This window comes from Anabas testudineus, chromosome 1, assembly GCF_900324465.2.
Source record: "Anabas testudineus chromosome 1, fAnaTes1.2, whole genome shotgun sequence".
Taxonomy (NCBI): Eukaryota; Metazoa; Chordata; class Actinopteri; order Anabantiformes; family Anabantidae; genus Anabas; species Anabas testudineus.
Window position 1 is genome coordinate 27089194 of NC_046610.1, and position 18885 is coordinate 27108078.

General features: G+C 39.1%; 1 protein-coding gene across 2 annotated transcripts in view; it reads right to left on the minus strand.

Moving 5' to 3' along the window:
* vegfc (vascular endothelial growth factor c) overlaps positions 1-10369 on the minus strand; it is a 62476-nt gene extending 52107 nt beyond the window's left edge. The window contains exons 1-2 of one of the 2 annotated variants that reach the window (XM_026360770.1): positions 10002-10082; positions 9830-9927 (exon numbers count right to left, since the gene is read on the minus strand). Coding sequence is in view for 1 of the 2 variants with exons in the window: in XM_026360769.1 (XP_026216554.1) it covers positions 10002-10118 (117 nt within the window). In the remaining variant the exon portion in view is untranslated. Of the gene's footprint in view, positions 1-9829; positions 9928-10001 lie in introns of both variants that reach the window. The other variant, XM_026360769.1, reaches the window with a different exon arrangement.
* Between the last annotated feature and the right edge of the window lie 8516 nt (positions 10370-18885).

Sequence of the window (18885 nt, forward strand, 5' to 3'; positions counted from 1 at the left end):
CATAAATGACTGCATGTCAACTGGTGAGGTCTACAGGTCAGTCTTTGGAGGGTCTAAGACCCACAGGTTAGCCTTCAGATGTCAAAACACTGGGCACTCACATACTTTGAGTTCAAAGAGCATCAAAAGTCAAAAGTCCAGCATTAATAGTGGCTAGTCAGAATAGGTCCCAGAGGACTGAATCACAAACAAAGGTATTTAAAGTTATTTTAAGAAATATCTTTATACTTTCTTTATACTTTTACACTTTGAAGTGTAAAAGCATATTGGAACATTTTTGTCTAACCAACAGTCCAAAAGCCAAATAATTTAAGTGAACGGTTAAATAAATATTAAACACAAAAGAGAGCAAATCAGATACTTAAGACCTAGAGTTGCAATGAAACCTTCAGAAGATATATTAATAATTTTAAGCAATTAAATCTGTGTGTGTGTGTGTGTGTGTGTGTGTGTGTGTGTGTGTGTGTGTGTGTGTGTGTGTGTGTGTGTGTGTGTGCATACAGTAAACCTAGCTTCAACAAATAAGGACTAAAACAACAGTCCTTTAATAACCCCCCCCCCTCCTTGAATATTATGTGATATGATGTATATATGAGAGAGGTGTTCTTGTTTCAAGATTGTTGTATTGAACTTTAGTTAATGATCATATTTAAAGATAATTAGTTTTCACTAGTTTGACTAAGAATCTCTATTCTAACTTGTGCTGCAATGTGAAAAAATGCAACATCATTGGTTTGGAGCTGGAACTTGTGGATATATGTAGTAATTGGAAATGAATAATAAATTACATATGTGAACAGCTGTAGATTAGTAGAAGTAGCTGTAGCTGTAGATCTTTCAACTTGACTGATTAATCATTGCAGCTCTAAACTTTAAAGCATATGACATGCTACTTAGATAAGAAAAGACTCCTAGGTACTCGTGTTATAAAAGCATTCCATAAACCACACATTGACAAGAGGGTTTCAACAAGTCCAAGATGTTGGTTCCCAAACAGACACACAGAAAACTAACCCAAACACAACACACATGAATTAATCTTTTAGGAAGAGAAACCTGATCCAAAATAGACGTAGGGACAGTCGGAGCCAATCCCAAATGAGATCCAAATAAACAGACTTAAATGACACCAACACCGACAGCAGCATTATGCATTAGGTGAAAAATCTTATCAGTATGCCCTAATCCCTGCTGTGCTGAGCCTGGTTTAGTTTAAGCTAAGAACATTTCTGTTCTTGGGAGCTACATAAGATGAACATAACAGACCTTTTGACTTGAATGGGAAATGTACTCAGTGGCCAGTTTATAACACTACCAGTATGTAAGTACCTGTTCTTCTTTGTTTATATTAGATAGGTTATGATGGATAGTGGTGTAGTACTGGAGTGCATTATAATTTAAGGAGCTTTCAAAACATTGCTGCCCCTTTTCCTATTTCAGTCAAAACTATTAACCACCCCTCTGACTGTTTCACAATATATGACAGTTGTTTAGGTGCTGAGATACTTTTTTTGTCTCAGAAAGAATGAAAACATAGAAATACAGGACTGAGAAAACAATAAAGAGCACAGTAGACAGCTTAAAAATAAAGATGAAATTTAAAGGGAATGTGTATGAATTGAGAGTAATGCACATGTGAGTAATTTCACCCACCTGGTTTCAATCTACAGTGATTATGAACACACACATACACACATCTGAACTAAGTGGGGCAGTGCTGCAGAACAAGTTACCCCTACAACCTGATGCTAATTATTTAGCATCAGGTTGTAGGGGTATCAGGTATTTTATTTCAGGTCACAACACGTGTTAATTAGAATGAAATGAAAACTTACTCAGAGACATTATGAAGAAAAGGTATGAGGTGTATTTTCATTAATTTAGAATATCAGTTCAGCTCATGCTAACATTTTGAGTGGTATGAAGCTACAAAATGGTCATTATCAGTCGTTATACCTGCCACATTATAATTCGGGCACCTAATGATGTATCACAAGACAAGTAGGTGGTTATTGTCCATAAGTGTGGTAATTAGGCATCATTAGGTGGCTGGAGTAATAAAAACAGAAGAGAAAATGGCAGTTGATGACATAACTTAAGTACACGTGGGGAGGGCATCAGGGTGGATGGGTGGGAGACAAAACACAGATCTTAAAAATAGGAAATACTAGTTTTTTTTTTTCTAGTTTGAACTGACAGTTAATATTGTAGCTTTATTTTAATCCAAACCAATCAAACACTATATTTTTTCTAAACCTAACTTGTTTTAATGTGCATAATTTGAACATATTTTAACTCCTCAACTAATGCACTGATTGATACACAAGATAATCAAATATGTTCTAGGAAGGCTAGTTCAAGTAGTACAAATGCAATTAAAGGTTTATCTGCATACAGTTTTGCCAACTTTGCGACTTTCTCTGTAAACCTAGCAACTTTCCAAATCATCTTGGCGATTTTTTGTCAAAAGCATGTAACGAGAAATCTAGCCACTTTTTCTGTTGTTTTATACTACAGCAAGATGATTTAATTTATTAAAGTGATATTGTAAATACAGTTAGGATGGACATAAATTTTAGGTGAAGCCATGAGACTGAGTCGCACTATCCACAGAGAAATCGCACAAAATTCCTCCAAAATGAGTGCTAATTACACACCACATTCTTCTGTAGACTCTAGAGGGTTGTGAAATATAGCAGACAGATACAGACAAATTGAAAATGAAAAGAGAGTGCGAGAGAGAGGGAGAGGTGACAGACACCTCATAGACTATTTACTATGTAGTGACTGGGTCAGGATAGAGAAAGCAGAAGAACTGATAATGTTCTATTCTTATTCATCTTTACCATGATGTAAGACTGATGTAGCAACAACGAAAGAGATTGGTATTTCACCACATTCATTCACACTGTACTTCAGAGTTCAAGGTCATCTGCAGATTACATGAAGACTGTACCATCGCTTAAAACCCATCACTGAGTTTCAAACATAACAGAAATATTTGACTTGAAGGGACGTTTTTCACTCCAGCTTGGCCGGAGATTCTATCAAGGTTTCCTGGAGGCAAAAGCATAAGTCAAACAGTTTCTTTGCACTCTGATGGAAAATGTAGCACTCAACACGAACAAGTGTTCTTAAGTGTACAAAGCACCAAATGAATTTTTATAAAGCTCAGCAGTAAAATACACCCTCAATCTGTTGCTGAATACTTCACTGCCACTTTTGTTATGTAAAAATCTGGCATGTCAGACAGACTCTGCCTCTATTTGGAAAATTCTGATTTCAAACATTCACTCATCACTGTTGTTGGGAAAAGGAAAGCTGATGGAAATAACAGCAGATGCAAAACTTTTGCAATTGTAATTGCAGGTTTTGAATAATTGACAACACATCATGTGCACTTATTTATTACAAACTGGCTTTCAAACCATTGTTTTGGATTAACTTGTGCATTTTTGTTGCCTGACATCTATTGGTATGTATTTATTTGATTGTGATATATATATATATATAGAGTTTGACAATTGTCCACTAAAATGAATGGAAAGCAATGGCTATTTAGAAATAGGAAAAATGTATTCATTTAAGAAAAAGTGACATGCTTTGGAAAAAATGATCCCTTAGATCACAGCTGTACTGTGACTGTAATATATACATGTTGCTTGTAAGGACTCACTTACATAGAGTTCTCATGCAACACTTTATACTCTTCAGCTCTAAGGAGTGTTTTAAGGGCACAAGTGTCTTCTCAACCCAATTATCAGTAACACCATTTTCTGTAAAGAGCTCTATTGACTTAGCTGAATGCTACTGATCCAGCACGAAAGTTCTTTTTTAAGACGTGAAACGTTTTAAACTTCTTCTTCTTCAAGCACCCATCCATTAGCTACACATCTTATTCTATATAACTATATACAGTATATATTTGCTATCTATCATTATTTATATGTAGATGACATAGTAGACAAGTTTTTTGTTTGTTTTGATTTATTTGAGAGCCTCAGTCTTAGCCTTTCTGATCCAAAGTGAAAAAGCCAAAAACCAGTCCTGTTTGTTATTGTGTACCGTCCTCCTGTCATTTACTCTGAGTTGTTAACTGAATTCTGAGACTCTCTATCTGATTTAGTTCTTAGTGCAGATAAAGTCATTATAATGGGTGACTTGATAATAACTGCCTCAACACTGCATTTAATTCACTTTTATACTTAATTGGTTTTACCCAAAATGTAAATATACCCAATCATTACTTAAATCACACCCTTGATCTTGTTCTGACATACGGTGTTACAATTGATCACTTAATAGTTTTTTCCCCAAACCCTATTTTATCTGATAATTTTAATAACATTTGAATTTACTGTACTAAACTTTACTTCACCTAAGAATAAGAATCACTACAGTAGATGTTTATCTAAAAATCCTTTATTTCAGAGCAATGTGCTGCCCAACACAGAGTTGGGCAGACATCTTGTTGATAATACTGCAGCCTTACTCCGAACAATACTCGAACAATACCGCTCTGAAGAAGAAGGTAGTGAATCAGAGGAAGCTAGCTCCATGGTACTATTCACAAATCTGTAGCTCAAAGCAGAGATCACGTAAGCTGGAAAGGAGGTGGCATTCCACTAATTTAGATGAATCTTGTCTAGCCTGGAAAGACAATTTAATAATAACCAGACAAATAATAACCAGACAAATAAAATCATAACTATTAGAGAAAAAATTTATTAGATCCTCCCTGCATACGTCATGGATGGACTCGTATGTACAACAGCTCTCTAGATTCATTTGTAAGACCACACTCGTACTTATACTGCTTCTTCCCCATAGATCATTCAGATTTAATTTCAGTAGTTAATTCACCTAAACCTTCAACATCTCTCTTAGACCACATCCCGACAAGACTGCTCAAAGATGTCTTACTTTTGATTACTGTTAGATCAGATCAATCTGTCTTTACAAACAGGATACATACAACAGGCTTTTAAGGTTGCGATAGTCAAATTTCTACTCAAAAAGCCTACAGTGGCCTTTTCGTAACTTACAGACCAATAGCCAATTTGCACTTTATCTCTAAAATTCTTGAAAAGGTTGTTTCTAAGCAATTACATAACCACCTGCGCAGAAATAACTTCCAGTCAGGATTTAGAGTACAGAAACAGCCTCGATAAAGGTCACTAACAATCAAAAAATTAGGAGCATCCTGTCCCAAAGTGATGCTGAAAAACTAGTCCATGCATTTGTTACTTCCAGACTGGATTATTCACTACTGATAGGATGCCCCAATAATTGCTGAAAAAGCCTCCAACTAACCCAAAATGCTGCAGTCAGATTTCTGAGTGGAATTAGCAAGAGACATCATATTTCTCCGATGTTAGCTTCTCTCCATTGGCTCCCTATAAAATCCAGAATTGAATTTAAAATTCTTCTCCTCACATATAAAGCACTTAATAATTAAGTTCAATGGTGGTGAGCGGTGCCTGGTTTTCTCCAGACATGACGCTTGGCATTCAGGCCCAAGAGTTCAATATTTGTTTCATTAGACCAGAGAATTTTGTTTCTCATGGTCTCAGAGTCCTACACATGCCTTTTGGCAAACTCTGCCATGTGCCTTTCCTGGTTTCCGTCTATTCTACCATACAGACCTGATTGGTGGAGTGCTGCAGAGATTATTGCAAAGATGTTGTTCTGCTCTCTCCACAGAGAATGAGAGAATGCTGGAGCTCTTTCAGAGTGACCATCAGGTTATTGGTCACTTCCCTGACTAAGGCCCTTCTCTCTTCATCGTTCAGTTTGGCCAGATGGTCTGCTCTAGGAGTCCTGGTGGTTCCAAACTTCCACTTCTTTTTACCGATGACGGAGGCCACTGTGTTCACTGGGATCTTCAATGCTGCAGAAATTTTTATGTACCCTTCGCCAGATCTCTGCCTCAATACAATCCTGTCTCAGAGGTCTACAGACAATTACTTGGACGTCATGGCTTGGTTTGTGCACTGACATGTACAGTTAACTGTGGGACCATATGTAGACAGGTCTATGCTTTACCATATCATGTCCAGTCAACTGAATTTCTAACAAGTTGTAAAAAAAAACTTCTCAAGGATGATCAGTGAATACATGATGCACCAGAGCTTTTGAGTGTTGTGGATACTTATGTACATGTGATTTTTTTGTTTTTTATTTTTATTAAATTTGCAAAGATTTCAAACAAGCTTCTTTAACTTTGTTATTATGAGGTATAGTTTTTAGAATTTTGAGGAAAATAATATAATGAATCCATTTTGGAATGCACTATATGGAAGATCAACTGAATAAAATTGTTGATTAACATATAATCACCAGTAAGTTTCCAACAACAACAAATTCGAGCAAGGAACTTTCTGGCAGTCATTGTATTGCCATGTGTGGTAAGAAACCTCTTGATCTGGGTCTCCAGGCAGGAGGTTGTGTAAAGTACTATTATTACCCACTAATACTCTTATTTTGAAGTACTATTAAGTTCTGGACCAGTAGGTTGATAGGGTTTACCTTCAGAAAAGCTCCAAAGCAATGAAGCAAAAAATGTTCATATCTTGCAGGTCAAAAGGAAAACCCGACATTGAAAGCCAATGAAAACATGCAGGGGGAGTAAAAAACAAAGAGGAATTATACAGAAAGCTATGAAGACAAATGGCACGAAACAGAGTTCACTGGAGAGGCTGATTTGGGATTTTTTTCTCCACAACAAGCCAAATGTTCTAAGTCAAATGAGTCAAAGAAGTTGTAGGCTGAAGTACTTTCAGATTTGTAGTTGACTAAATGTGCATGGGAATGTGTTACAAACACTACATTAAATCCTTGACTCTAGAAAACACTACTCTGTTTTGGAAGGTTAATAGTTTCTGATGCAAAGCTGATATTTTGCCCATTTGCTTCTTAATGGAGCATTCAAAACATAAAGTCTCATTCTAAATTCTAACATTTAAAAGTCTCCTGTGGAGACCATTAATTTCTACATCCAAATTTTTTCAATAGCTGAGGAGATCCATTGATCACAACCATTACAAGCTTGTTGCATCATGTTGAAATGGGTGAGAGGAGTTGTGCTCATGTTAGCCACAGTGTGCAGAACTATTTTCTGCCACTCTCACTGTATATTGCAGTGAATCACTAACTCGGTCCTCAAGCCCCCCCCCCCTGTCTTTCTTGTTTTCCAAAGGAGGAGTGTACAGTTTATAAAAATATGGTAAGACAGTTTTTTACCTTGCTGTTTTAAAATCATGAGATTTGGTGGCATAAGATCTCACCCACCTTCTAAGTAGCCATAACAGCTTTGTAAGCCAGTAATAAGCCAGTAATAATTTAGCATCCGTGCATCTGCCAGCTTATTTTGTTGGTTAGAAATTGGTTAATGCATTTATAGTTGATGCTTCATGGCCTTCATCCTGCTCACTTTGACATCTTTTACATTTTGAAACTTGAAACTGAAATTCAATTTTAATTGTATAGCGCCAAATCACAACGGAAGTCATGTCAAGGCACTTTACAGTGTAAGGTTTAAGACCTTACAGAGTATAATTGTATAAAAAATTATATAGAAAACCCAACAATCCCATTTGAGCAAGCATTAGGCAAAAGTAGAGAGGAAAAACTCCCTTTAGAGGAAGAAACCTCCAGCAGAACCAGGCTCAGGGTGGGCGGCCATCTGCATGGACCAGTTGGGGTGAGTCACATCACTTGAGTCCATTCAGCTCATTATGGAGCCACAAAGCTCTTTTAAACTACGTTTTTCCACATATGTAGTGGTAGTACTTCCCAACACATTGAAACAGGCGTGATATTAGTGGAGATCCTCTTTAAACTTTCTGCTTCATTACTCGCTTAGAATAAAAATGTTCTTACATTTAAATAAAAAAATGGACAAAAAACATATATCATCTGGATATTTAAGATCTGAATAATCAGCTTTTAAAGGGTGTCGTCAACTGAAAACTCCTCCAGATGACTATGCAAGCATAATATGCACTCATGTACAACCTAGAGGCTGTCTTCATATTCACATTTTTTTCCTTAGAGAGTAGGGCTGAGATGGCACCACATGGTAAATCCATCAGCATAACTGTGACAGTTTTAAACTTTGAAGACAGGAGCTAAAAAAGAAGTTCATCATCCCAATTAAGAGCCTACTGTGATCAAATGGCTGCATATTACTGCTTAGCGCTTGCCCCTTCAACCCTTACCCCCCAGCCCCCAATACACACACACACACATTTGACCCATGTGACACCTGTATTCATTAGCTCTTTTCTCTGTCTAATCCTCCTTGGAAAATGTCTGCTGCTCTCTCTCTCACCCCCTTCCTTTCTCATCCAGTTTCTCTTTTAATTCTCTCCAATTCCAATCTGTTCTGCTGGCATGACATTAAAGAAACATATGTTTCAATGATGTATCAACTATTATTATCGCACTTGACAGAGGGATAATAACCTTCAAACAAAAGCCAATTTATGTCACTGTCACCTTCTTTTTCATGGCACCTTCTGTGCATAGAACAATCAAAGGCCTGCATGTTTCAAATGTGATACAAAAAGTCTGGTAGTGTATCTTTCTCTGTCCTTGACCTGTTGACCTCTAGAGGCTTAGCAGAGAAAGCCTGGTCAAAACCATTAATGACATCCTGCACACCAGAGCAGATGATTACAATCACTGAAAGGAATCTGTTCAGAGATCTGCTGTTACTTACATGCCTTTTGTTTTCACTTGTCCAAAGCCACACACACACACACCAGCGGACATGAACAGAGATAACTGGCACAAACTATGTCAGGGAAAAAGTTCAAGAATCAGTAGTGGCACATTTTTATTTGTTAATTTTGACCATTAGAGAACTATTTAGTGGAATTTAGTTATTGTGCATTATATTATTATTATTAATATGGGTACTTTTTTCTCTGTGTTCCAAATTAGAAACTGTCTGCATTTTCTGGGTGAACAGGCACATTCTGTGAGTAGACAAGTATATATATTTGTGAGCAAGTTTTGGTCAAGTTGGTATATTTTCCTAGAATACCTGTACAGATAAAGGGGATACTGGCACATTTATCATAATAAATAATAATAACCATCATTTTATGGTTAAAAATAATGGTATTATATATAATATAATTTATATATACTAAACAGAATTAAAATCTCATTCATGTAACATACTGTAGGTGCATGAAAACTGTCTGTTCCCAGCAGCTGCAGACACCAAGTTTGTGTCTGCATGCTTTGTTTTCCAGTTTTAACCAAATTGAAGGGGTTTCCTAACCCTAACTTCCAGAGAAAAAAACTAAAGCAACAAATAGGTTTTACTGTTATTTGTTTATTTATGTATCTATTTTGTATAGCCTTGTAATGCTCACTTTTTGTTAAAACTACAAGATGTGAGATAACCCAGTGACACTGTTACATCACTAGAGTTACTCCTGACAGGTCAACTGAACTTTTTACTATTTCTGTGAAGGGGAATACCTCTTTATTAAATTGTTAGGGACTTTCTTAATTTTAGAATTATCTGCAATTCAAACTTTTTCAAAGTGTGTAATACCGAGGTTTTAAATAATCACTATTCATATTACAGCAATATGAATGTATGCTGCAGTTGCCAACCTAAATAACCTGAATTATTATAAATAGGATGTCTGTCAGCCTCAGCAGGTGGATGCACGTTGTGCATAACATGGGTTGTGCTGGCAGAGGGGCAGTTGGACCACCTATAGTAAGATCTGTGTCAGTCCACTGGCTTTAGAATCCAATAAACAATATCAATGAAATAGTAGTAAACATAAATATTTAAATGACCTACGTTCCATCAGGAGTCACATAGTGAAACTGTGAAAATGTTGTGGTACTCATGGAAACATGATAGACCGTGGTGGTCCCCGGACCCCCTCACTGAAAGGCCTAGGTGAAGCAATAAAGCACATTTAGACTGGTGCTGTGAGCGGACAGTCACACCGAGACATCATCCAACTTACCGGCTCGTCCATCTGCTCCTGCTCGTAGTAATCATCGTAATCGCTGTGCCTGAAGTCGCTGGCGAGGTTGGTATAGAGTAGGTACGCCAGGAAAAGAGATATTCCCAATAGATACATGTTTAAAAAGTCCTCAAGTGTTTATTATCCGAGAAGCATAAAAGAGAAATTTCAAAAACCCTTCTTTCTGTGTGCGCTCCCCACTCCGTCTGCTGCTGATAACACTTTTTCATCTGCTCTCTCTCCCTTTCTCTCTCTCTCTCTCTCTCTGGGTCCAGCACTTGTACCACACACACTCTCCAGCATAAGTACGAGCCCCGCAGTGAACGGAGCCCCAGTCATATGAAAACAGATCAATCCGGTCAGCGGTGTCCGGCCCGTCAATCAACGAAGTCGAAGCACAAAACTGGAGGAAAACGGACTGCCGGCCTTCAAAATAAAAGCCTACAGCTAGACAACGCTAGTAAAAAAGTGCTAGTCGATATTTTCTACGGACCTCTGTCGCCAAGTAAAAGGAACTGTGTTAAAGATATGTGCTGCAGAGCCCCTTCAGCTCTTTCCTTACTAAGCTGCTATTGAAAACGCGCCTACATATTGATATATTTCCTTTAGATTGACCATCAAACTGAATGATAATTCCTCTTTTTCTGCTGCTCACATCAACCTGCACCTTGTGTTTTCCCTTATTATAATATTCTGGTAAGTCCTATTATTAATCTAAGCTGTGTTTTTTTATGGCACAAACTGCATATGCATGTATAGCATACCAGCCAATCAGACACAAAATCAACAGACACTGTAAATAGGTCACAGAGACATATGCGAGAATACACACCCACAAATACATAGACTCAAAAACTGAACTAAATCAAATTATGTAGAGTGACTCAAACAAGACCAACTCAATCATCAACAACAACAACAATAATAATAATAATAATAATAATAATAATAATAATAATAATAATAATAATAATAATAATAATAATAATATATTGATGAAGAGAAAAAGATCGATTTAACATTTTGTTGTTATCTGTATTTGACTCATGGTAACATTTACATTGTTGTTTTCTCTTTTAGCGCATGCCTGTATTTGTGTTTGCTGTATGTTTTTCCCTAAATGTTGTGCCTATGTCAAATTGGTGACATGTTTTGTCTATTTGCACTTGTGTTTTCTTAAGCTGCAGAGTTCTGACCTCTCAGGGCCACTGTACAATAACTTGATTCAATTTCGACTAAATTTTAAGCTTGATTAAGATTGCAGTTATTACAATAGAGACAAATTGGCAAAGCCATAGGCAACACTAAGCTAAATGTGCACATGACCTAATAGCTACATAAAGCACAATGTAGCCTGCAGGTATTTCCATAGCAAGTCACTGGCACTGGCTCTCTGTCAGCACTAGAAATGAATGCTTTTAGACTTTAACATTGATATTTCTACAATCATTTATGCATCTTCGGTATTAATGTACAATGTTCAAATAAATAATAATAATGAAGAAAGAACACTGAAGGAGAAGGTGTGTCCAAACTTTAGAATGGTCATGTATCTGATTATGAGCCTCACATTTGTGTTGACCAAATAAAAATATGAGTTAAATATGCTAAACTGATCTCTCAGATGCAGTTATAATCTGTGCAGTGTGTTGTACATTTAGAAAAGCCTTAATGTTATTAAAGCTGGAAGCAAAACCTCAGCAACCACACAGCTTTAACCTTTAAATCAGAGCTTCTGTACACACACAGATCTTATAGTGAAAAGTAGTTAGACACCAAATCTTCTCCGCTAGTGTAATTCAAGAGTGTGAAATAGTCTGAGAAGTAAATGAGTGTGTGCACGTCTTATTTATCTCAAAAACACTCACTTAACCATTAATCTATTTTTCTCTACTGAGATGAATCTCCTAGACATGCTGTTCATATATCACTAAAATCTAACTAAACTGCCCCTGCAGTTTAACTGTAATCAGTGGAAGGATAGCATTCAGGGAAATTAATTCTTGAATGAGTCAAACCAGGATGTGGTTGAGGTTGATGGCTGACGTTCAAACCACTTGACTGCCACATCAGAGATCACAGTTCATCCACCGTCCTGTCAGTGGGTCCAGCAACAGAACCACAGTGGATAAGGTTTTGGAAATATGGTGATTTTGCTTGAACATAAATAGCCACTGTGAGCTTTTCCTGTTCCTGTTTTTCCTGTCCTGTCTAAACTATTTTATGTTGGTTCACTGACTATGATACAAATGATGATTGTGGTGAAGAGAAAGTTTACAGTGTGGCACTAGTAATAATAATAAAAAAAAATGTTTAAATAAAGACTTTATACAGTTGCATTTTTGCATGCAGCAGTGGACTGTGGTAAGTGGCAATGGTCCTTTTATACTTATCACAAGTACACCTATTACTAATTTTCAAAATAATCCGGAATGGTTATCCTTGAATATTTTATGTCTTATGTTGCCTCTTTCCCAACTTGATTTTGATTGTGTTGCAGGTATGAAATGTAAATCTAAATGTGTTTATTTTACAAAATACCATGAGGTTTAACAGTAAAAATACTGATTCAACAAATTAACGATAGATTTTAGTTTTATTGTGTTTTTGAAAAGCATATTTCTGCTCTTGGTTTTGAAATATCATTGTAGTAGATTTGGACACAAACGTGTATTCCAAAGTAAAAACAAAAAAGTTCAAATTTAGTTTTCACTTTTATTTTTCCTTTTCACCTCTAAATGTCATTTTACATTTTTTAAACTGCAAATCTTTTTGAAATGTCAAAGGTCATTACCTCAAAATTTCTCCCTTGAGCTAATCACACTTTCTTGACAGGAGGTCAAATAAGAAGAGGCTTTCCGGCTGTATTCTACATCCTGATGAAATTGAAAGGTTGTACCATGTAGGGCATCTTTTTTGTCACCATGTGCATGAGGGCCTGCTCTGTAGGTAAAATGGTAAATAGCTTGCACTTATACAGTGCTTTTCTACCTAACTAGTACTCTTTAAACTGCGCTTTACACTGTGTCTCATTCACCAACTCACACACTGATGGCAGAGCTGCTATGCAGCTGACCTGACTCACCGGGGGCAACTTGGGGTTCAGTATCTTGCCCAAGGACACGTTGGCATGTGACATGGCAGCCAGGAATCAAACCACCAATCCTATGATTGGCAGACAACTGCTCTACCTATTGGGCCACAGCCACCCCCAGGTAGCAAGAAAAAGTATGGACACGCTTTGGGATTACGTGGAGTTTTGCATGAATTGGTCATAAAATGTGCTCCGATCTTCATCTAACTCACAACAATACAAAAATTCATTCATTTTTCCATCAATGACAACAATCCGTCCAGGCCGTGAGACAGCAAAGCAGCCCCAAACCATGATGCTCCCTCTGCCATGTTTTACAGTAGGGATGAGGTTTTGATGTTTGTGTTCTGTGCCTTTTTTTCTCCACACATAGTGTTGTGTGTTTTTTACAAACAACTCAATTTTGGTTTCATCTGTCCACAGAATATTTTGCCAGTAGTGCCATGGAACATTCAGGTGCTCTTTTGCAAACTTCAAACGTGCTACAATATTTTTTTTGGACAGCAATGGCTTCCTCCGTGGTGTCCTCCCAGGTACTCCATTCTTGTTTAATGTTTTCCTTATTGTAGATGTGTCAACAAAATGTAAGCATGTGCCAGAGATTTCTGTAAGTCTTTAGCTGACACTCTAGGATTCTTCTTTACCTCATTCAGCATTTTGCGCTGTGCTCTTGCAGTCATCTTTACAGGATGACAACGCCTAGGGAGTGTAGCAACAGTGCTGAACTTTCTCCATTTGTAGACAATCTGTCTTACCGTGGACACATGAACATCAAGGTTTTTGGAGATAATTTTGTAACCCTTTCCAGCTTCATGCAAGTCAACAATTCTTGATCATAGGTCTTCTGAGAGCTCTTTTCTGCGAGGCATAGTTCACATCAGGCAGTGCTTTTTGAAACCAGTAAACCCAAAACTGGTGTGTGTTTTTAAAGGGCAGGACAGCTTTCAGCAACACATCCAATATCATCACACTGATTGGAGTCAAGGTTGGCTCACTCCTGGCTCCAATTAGCTCTTGGAGAGGTCATTAGGCTACATACTTTTCACATACTTTTTCCACCCTGCACCGTGGATTTTATGTTCAATAAAAACATGAAAACATATAATGTTTGTGTACTATTATTTTCAGCAGACTGTGTTTTTGTATTGTTGTGAGTTAGATGAAGATCGGAGCACATTTACTGACCAATTCATGTAAAACTCCACGTAATCCCAAAGGGTGCCCATACTTTTTCTTGCCACTGTATTTGGGGAATATGAAATCCTTCAGTCTGGCTAGCATTCCAAAGTATTACAACTCACGCACACACACAGGGTTTTTTTCAAGCAACATCTAGATTTCACTTTTGCACAGTACTGTACATACACATACACACACAATCTGTGTGTGTGTGTGTGTGTTTGTGTGTGTGTGTGTGTGTGTGTGTGTGTGTGTGTGTGTGTGTGTGTGTGTGTGTGTGTGTGTGTGTGCGTGTGTGTGTGTGTTTGTGTGCGTCAGAGGTTGTGGTTTGTTGCATGGACTGATGGACTGCAGAACAATCTCAGTTCAACAGTGTTCAGAGACCAACTATCAGTGAGGCCCACAGCAGATATACTGTATTCAACAAGTATTAATATGCAGATATTAGATCGCCACCCTCCATGCGGGAGATTGGGGTTTGAATCCCAGCTGTGGCCTCCCTCAAGTAGGGGTCATTAGGCAAGACCTTCTTACGCTTACCCTGCCTTTGCCTTGTACCTTCTAAGTCTGAAAAATGACTATTGGTAAATGTAAATGTAGATTATTCACCTACCTACTCCTACTACAAGATTGATACAGATTGGTGTAGCACCTATGGCAGAAAGAATAAGGTCACAAATACAAGCAGCTACAATGAATTTCCTCTATAGGATGGTCATGCTCAGCCTTAGAGATAGGGTTTGGAGTTTGGACATCAAGAAGCAGCTCAAAGTAGTTAAAGGATAAAATGCTTTTTGGGCCCCAGGAGGATTTTGTATTACAGTTCTCTTAATACACCCTAATAACAGTCAGACAGAGGGTAGTGTAGATGAAGAAGACAAGACTGACATGCTTGACTTCGAGTTGAGAGTGTGATGGATAATGAATTACACCGTGTAAGAACCATCAGTTGGTCGGTGTTACCATCTCTTACACCTTCTGCACCAGTAAAGGTTGATGAGGCCAGATCCCAGAACTGAAAGAAAATTCTTTCAGTGGGCCCAGTACAAAACAATCCACAGTATGAGCTAATTGAAGTAGTAAGTAATGTCTGCTTCACTTGCTTTCTGTGGTTGGCTAGTTGTCTGTGTCTGCAGAAACAAGCTGAAACATGTGGTGTTGACACATGAGCTATCAAGCGCCTCTTCTATGGAACCAGCTCACAGTTCAGGTTCAGGAGGCAGACACCCTCTCTACATTTAAGACTAGATTTTAAACTTACTTTTTTATAAAGCTTATAGTTAGAGATGAATCAGGTGACTCTGAACAATCTTTTAGATATGTTGCTATAGGTTAGTCTGCTGGGGGACCTTTACTGATACACTGAGCTCATCTCCTCTCTCCTTTCTCAATCAAATGCTACCATTGCATGTCATTAACTTTGTCCCTCTCTCTCTCTCTCTTTCTCTCCCTCTCTCTGTGTGCGTACTTTTCTGCAGGTATCCTCTGCCTTGGAGCTGTATATCTCCAGAGTCCAGTTACTGGCACTACCGACCTGCCCAATATTTTTGCTGCTTGTTGTTGTTTTTTGTTGCCTGGTGTTCTTTTCTCTCTCCTCTTTCCAATCACCTCAACTGGTCAAGTTCAATTTCTGTTGTAATTTGGCGCTATGCAAATAAAATTGAATTGAAATAAAAGATTGTGCGCAAAAACAGTCTTTTTGAATTTAGCCCGATTATTGTAGACATGGTGCTAGTGGCCACTTCTCTCTCAGTCATTGAAACATTGTACAACGAGATTAAGGTGCCAACCAGTCTGTGTCATACATGAAATAAAAAAATAAATAAAAACAGAATAAATAATTAGTAAATAATTAATTTGGGGCGGAAGTAGCTCAGCGGGTAGAGCAGTCGCCTACGAACCACAGGGTGAGTGGTTTGATTCCCAGTTCCTCCTGGCTACTTGCTGAGGTGTCCTTGGACAAGACACCGAAACCCCGTAGTGTAGCGCTGACATACCGTCTAGCAGCTGTCCACCCACAATTTCCCCAAGGGGATCAATAAAGTATTCATTATTATTATTATTATTATTAGTAACAGAATTAAATAAACAAAACAAACATCAAGTAAACAAAAGAACCTCGCATTCACGCTCCAGACCAGCTTAAATAGAGCAGACACTGCCTACACCACACAAGTAAGCACAGTACAGTAAGCATTCTGTCACAGTTTTGTTCTATAGTTCTTTACAGTGTTTAATGTAGTTATTACTACGGGATAAAAACTTTTTTCGAGTCTGTCAGTCCTAGTTTTGATAGACCTGAACCTTCACCCAGCAATTCAAAGAGAGAGTGTCCAGGTTGTGTAGTGTCCTTAAGAATATTCTGGGCTTTTTTGAGGCAGCGGGAACTGTGAAGTTCTTCTAGAAGGAGGGGAGGGCAACTGGTGATCCTCTGTGCAGTTTTAATGACCCTCTGGAGAGCTTTCCTCTGAGGCACTGTGCATCTGCTGAACCACACACAAACACAGTACGAGATGCTGTCAATGGAGCATTGATAAAAGGACCCCAGCAGTCTCTGGGAGATGTTGTTCTTCCTAAGTACCCTTAGGAAGTGCAGTCTCTGCTGGGCCTTTTTTATCAGCTCAGAGGTGTGTACTCTCCAGGTTAGATCCTCCTCTATGTGGACCCCCAGGAAACGGACGTCTGACACCCTCTTCACACGGTCCCCACTGATGTACAGTGGAGAGACCTCAGTTTTCGTCCTCCTGAAGTCAATAATGACTTCCTTTGTCTTTGAGGTGTTAAGGAGCAGATTGTTCTCCCTGCACAACATCGTTAACTGTTCCACCTCATCTCTGTAGGCAGGCTCATCCCGCCCTGAGATGAGTCCCACCACTGTGAATTTGACGATGGTGTTGCTGTGGTGAGCAGATATGCAGTCGTAGGTGTACAGGGTTTAGAGCAGGGGGCTCAGCACACAGCCCTGTGGGGAGCCAGTGCTGAGACTAAGGACCTTGGAGGTGTGTGGGCCCACTCTCACCCTCTGACTGTGATCAGAAAGGAAGCTCTTGATCCAAGAGCAGGTGGAGTATGGAAGTCCTAGGTCCGACAGTTTGTTTACTAGTTTGTGGGGAAGAATGGTGTTAAATGCAGAGCTATAATTCACAAAGAGCATCCGCACATAGTTTCCCTGCTATGCCAGGTGGGACAGTGTCATGTGGAGGGCTGTGGCTACGACATCCTCTGTGGATCTGTTCGCCCTGTGGGCAAACTGGTGTGGGTCAAAGGATGGTGGGAGTAGTGAAGTGATGTGACCCCATACCAGTTTTTCAAAGCACTTCATTACCACTGGGCTGAGTGGAACTGGCCGGTAGTCATTGAGGCTGGTGATGTGTGTTTTCTTGGGCAGAGGGACTATGGTGGAGGACTTCAGGCACAGTGGGACAGTAGACTGGGCCAGAGATAGGTTGAAAATCCTGGTGAAGACTCCAGCTAGCTGGTCCGCACAGTCCTTCAGTATTGTCCAGAGACGCCTTTTGGACCGGCAGCCTTCCTCGAGCCTTCCTCGAGTTGACGGACCTCAATACGCCCCTCACCTCTTACTCTCTTACTCCTCACTTCTTCACAGTGAGGCTGAGGCTACTGTGGGCCACAAAATGTGGATGTATGGACGTGTCTGGTTGCTCTACCTAGAAGCGGGTGAAGAAGAGGTTCAGCTTCTCCGCCAACAAGGAGTCGCTTTCAGATGCTGTAGACTCCCTGCCACACCTCCCTGCTGTTGTTGCTGTCCTGACAACCTTCAATCCTCCTTCTTATAATTCATTTTTGCCTTCCTGATGCCTCTCTTCAGGTTGGCTCGTGTTGAGCTGTAGAGAGCCCTGTCGGCAGACCTGAAGGCAGTATTCCTCTCTCTCAGTAGCTGCTGGAGCTCCTGGTTCATCCAGGGCTTCCTGTAAGTGTACACCCTGATGTGCTTGTACTTCTCTATGCAGTTCTTAATGTAACATAGCACACTATCCATGAACACCTACAGGGCTGGATGTTCAAAGAAGTCCCAGTTGGTCCTCTCAAACAGTCCTGCAGCGGCTGAGAGGCATCATCAGGCCGTGTTTTTACAATTTTACAATTTTTGTGATTGTAAGAGCAGTTTTCCTAAGGTGGGTGTATGCAGCGATTAAAATCAGAAACATGTGGCCAGACTGGCCCAGGTGAGGTATTGGTCTGGCCCTGTAGCCTAGCTTAATGTTTGTGTAGACCTTGTCCAGAGTACTTGCTTTTCTGGTGGTACACTTAACATGCTGGTAGAGGTTAGGAAGCACTGGTTGTAGGTCAGGATACCTGCTTTGCTGCCTCCTAATGCTGCAGTGTAACTGTCCGATAGCTGAGTTAGCATTGGAGTGACCAGCAGTGACCATGACGACAGTAAACTATCTCAGTAAACTATCCATCTTACTGTCACAAACTTCATATCCGGAGAGCAGTGACTGTCTACAGTCATGGTATTTGTCTACCAGTTGTTGTTGACATAAACACAGAGATAGAGAGATGAGAGAGGAAATTGTTACTAACAATCCGTAGTCTCAGTTCATCCATTTTGTTGACGAGTGATGTGGCATTCATCAAAAAAAAAGG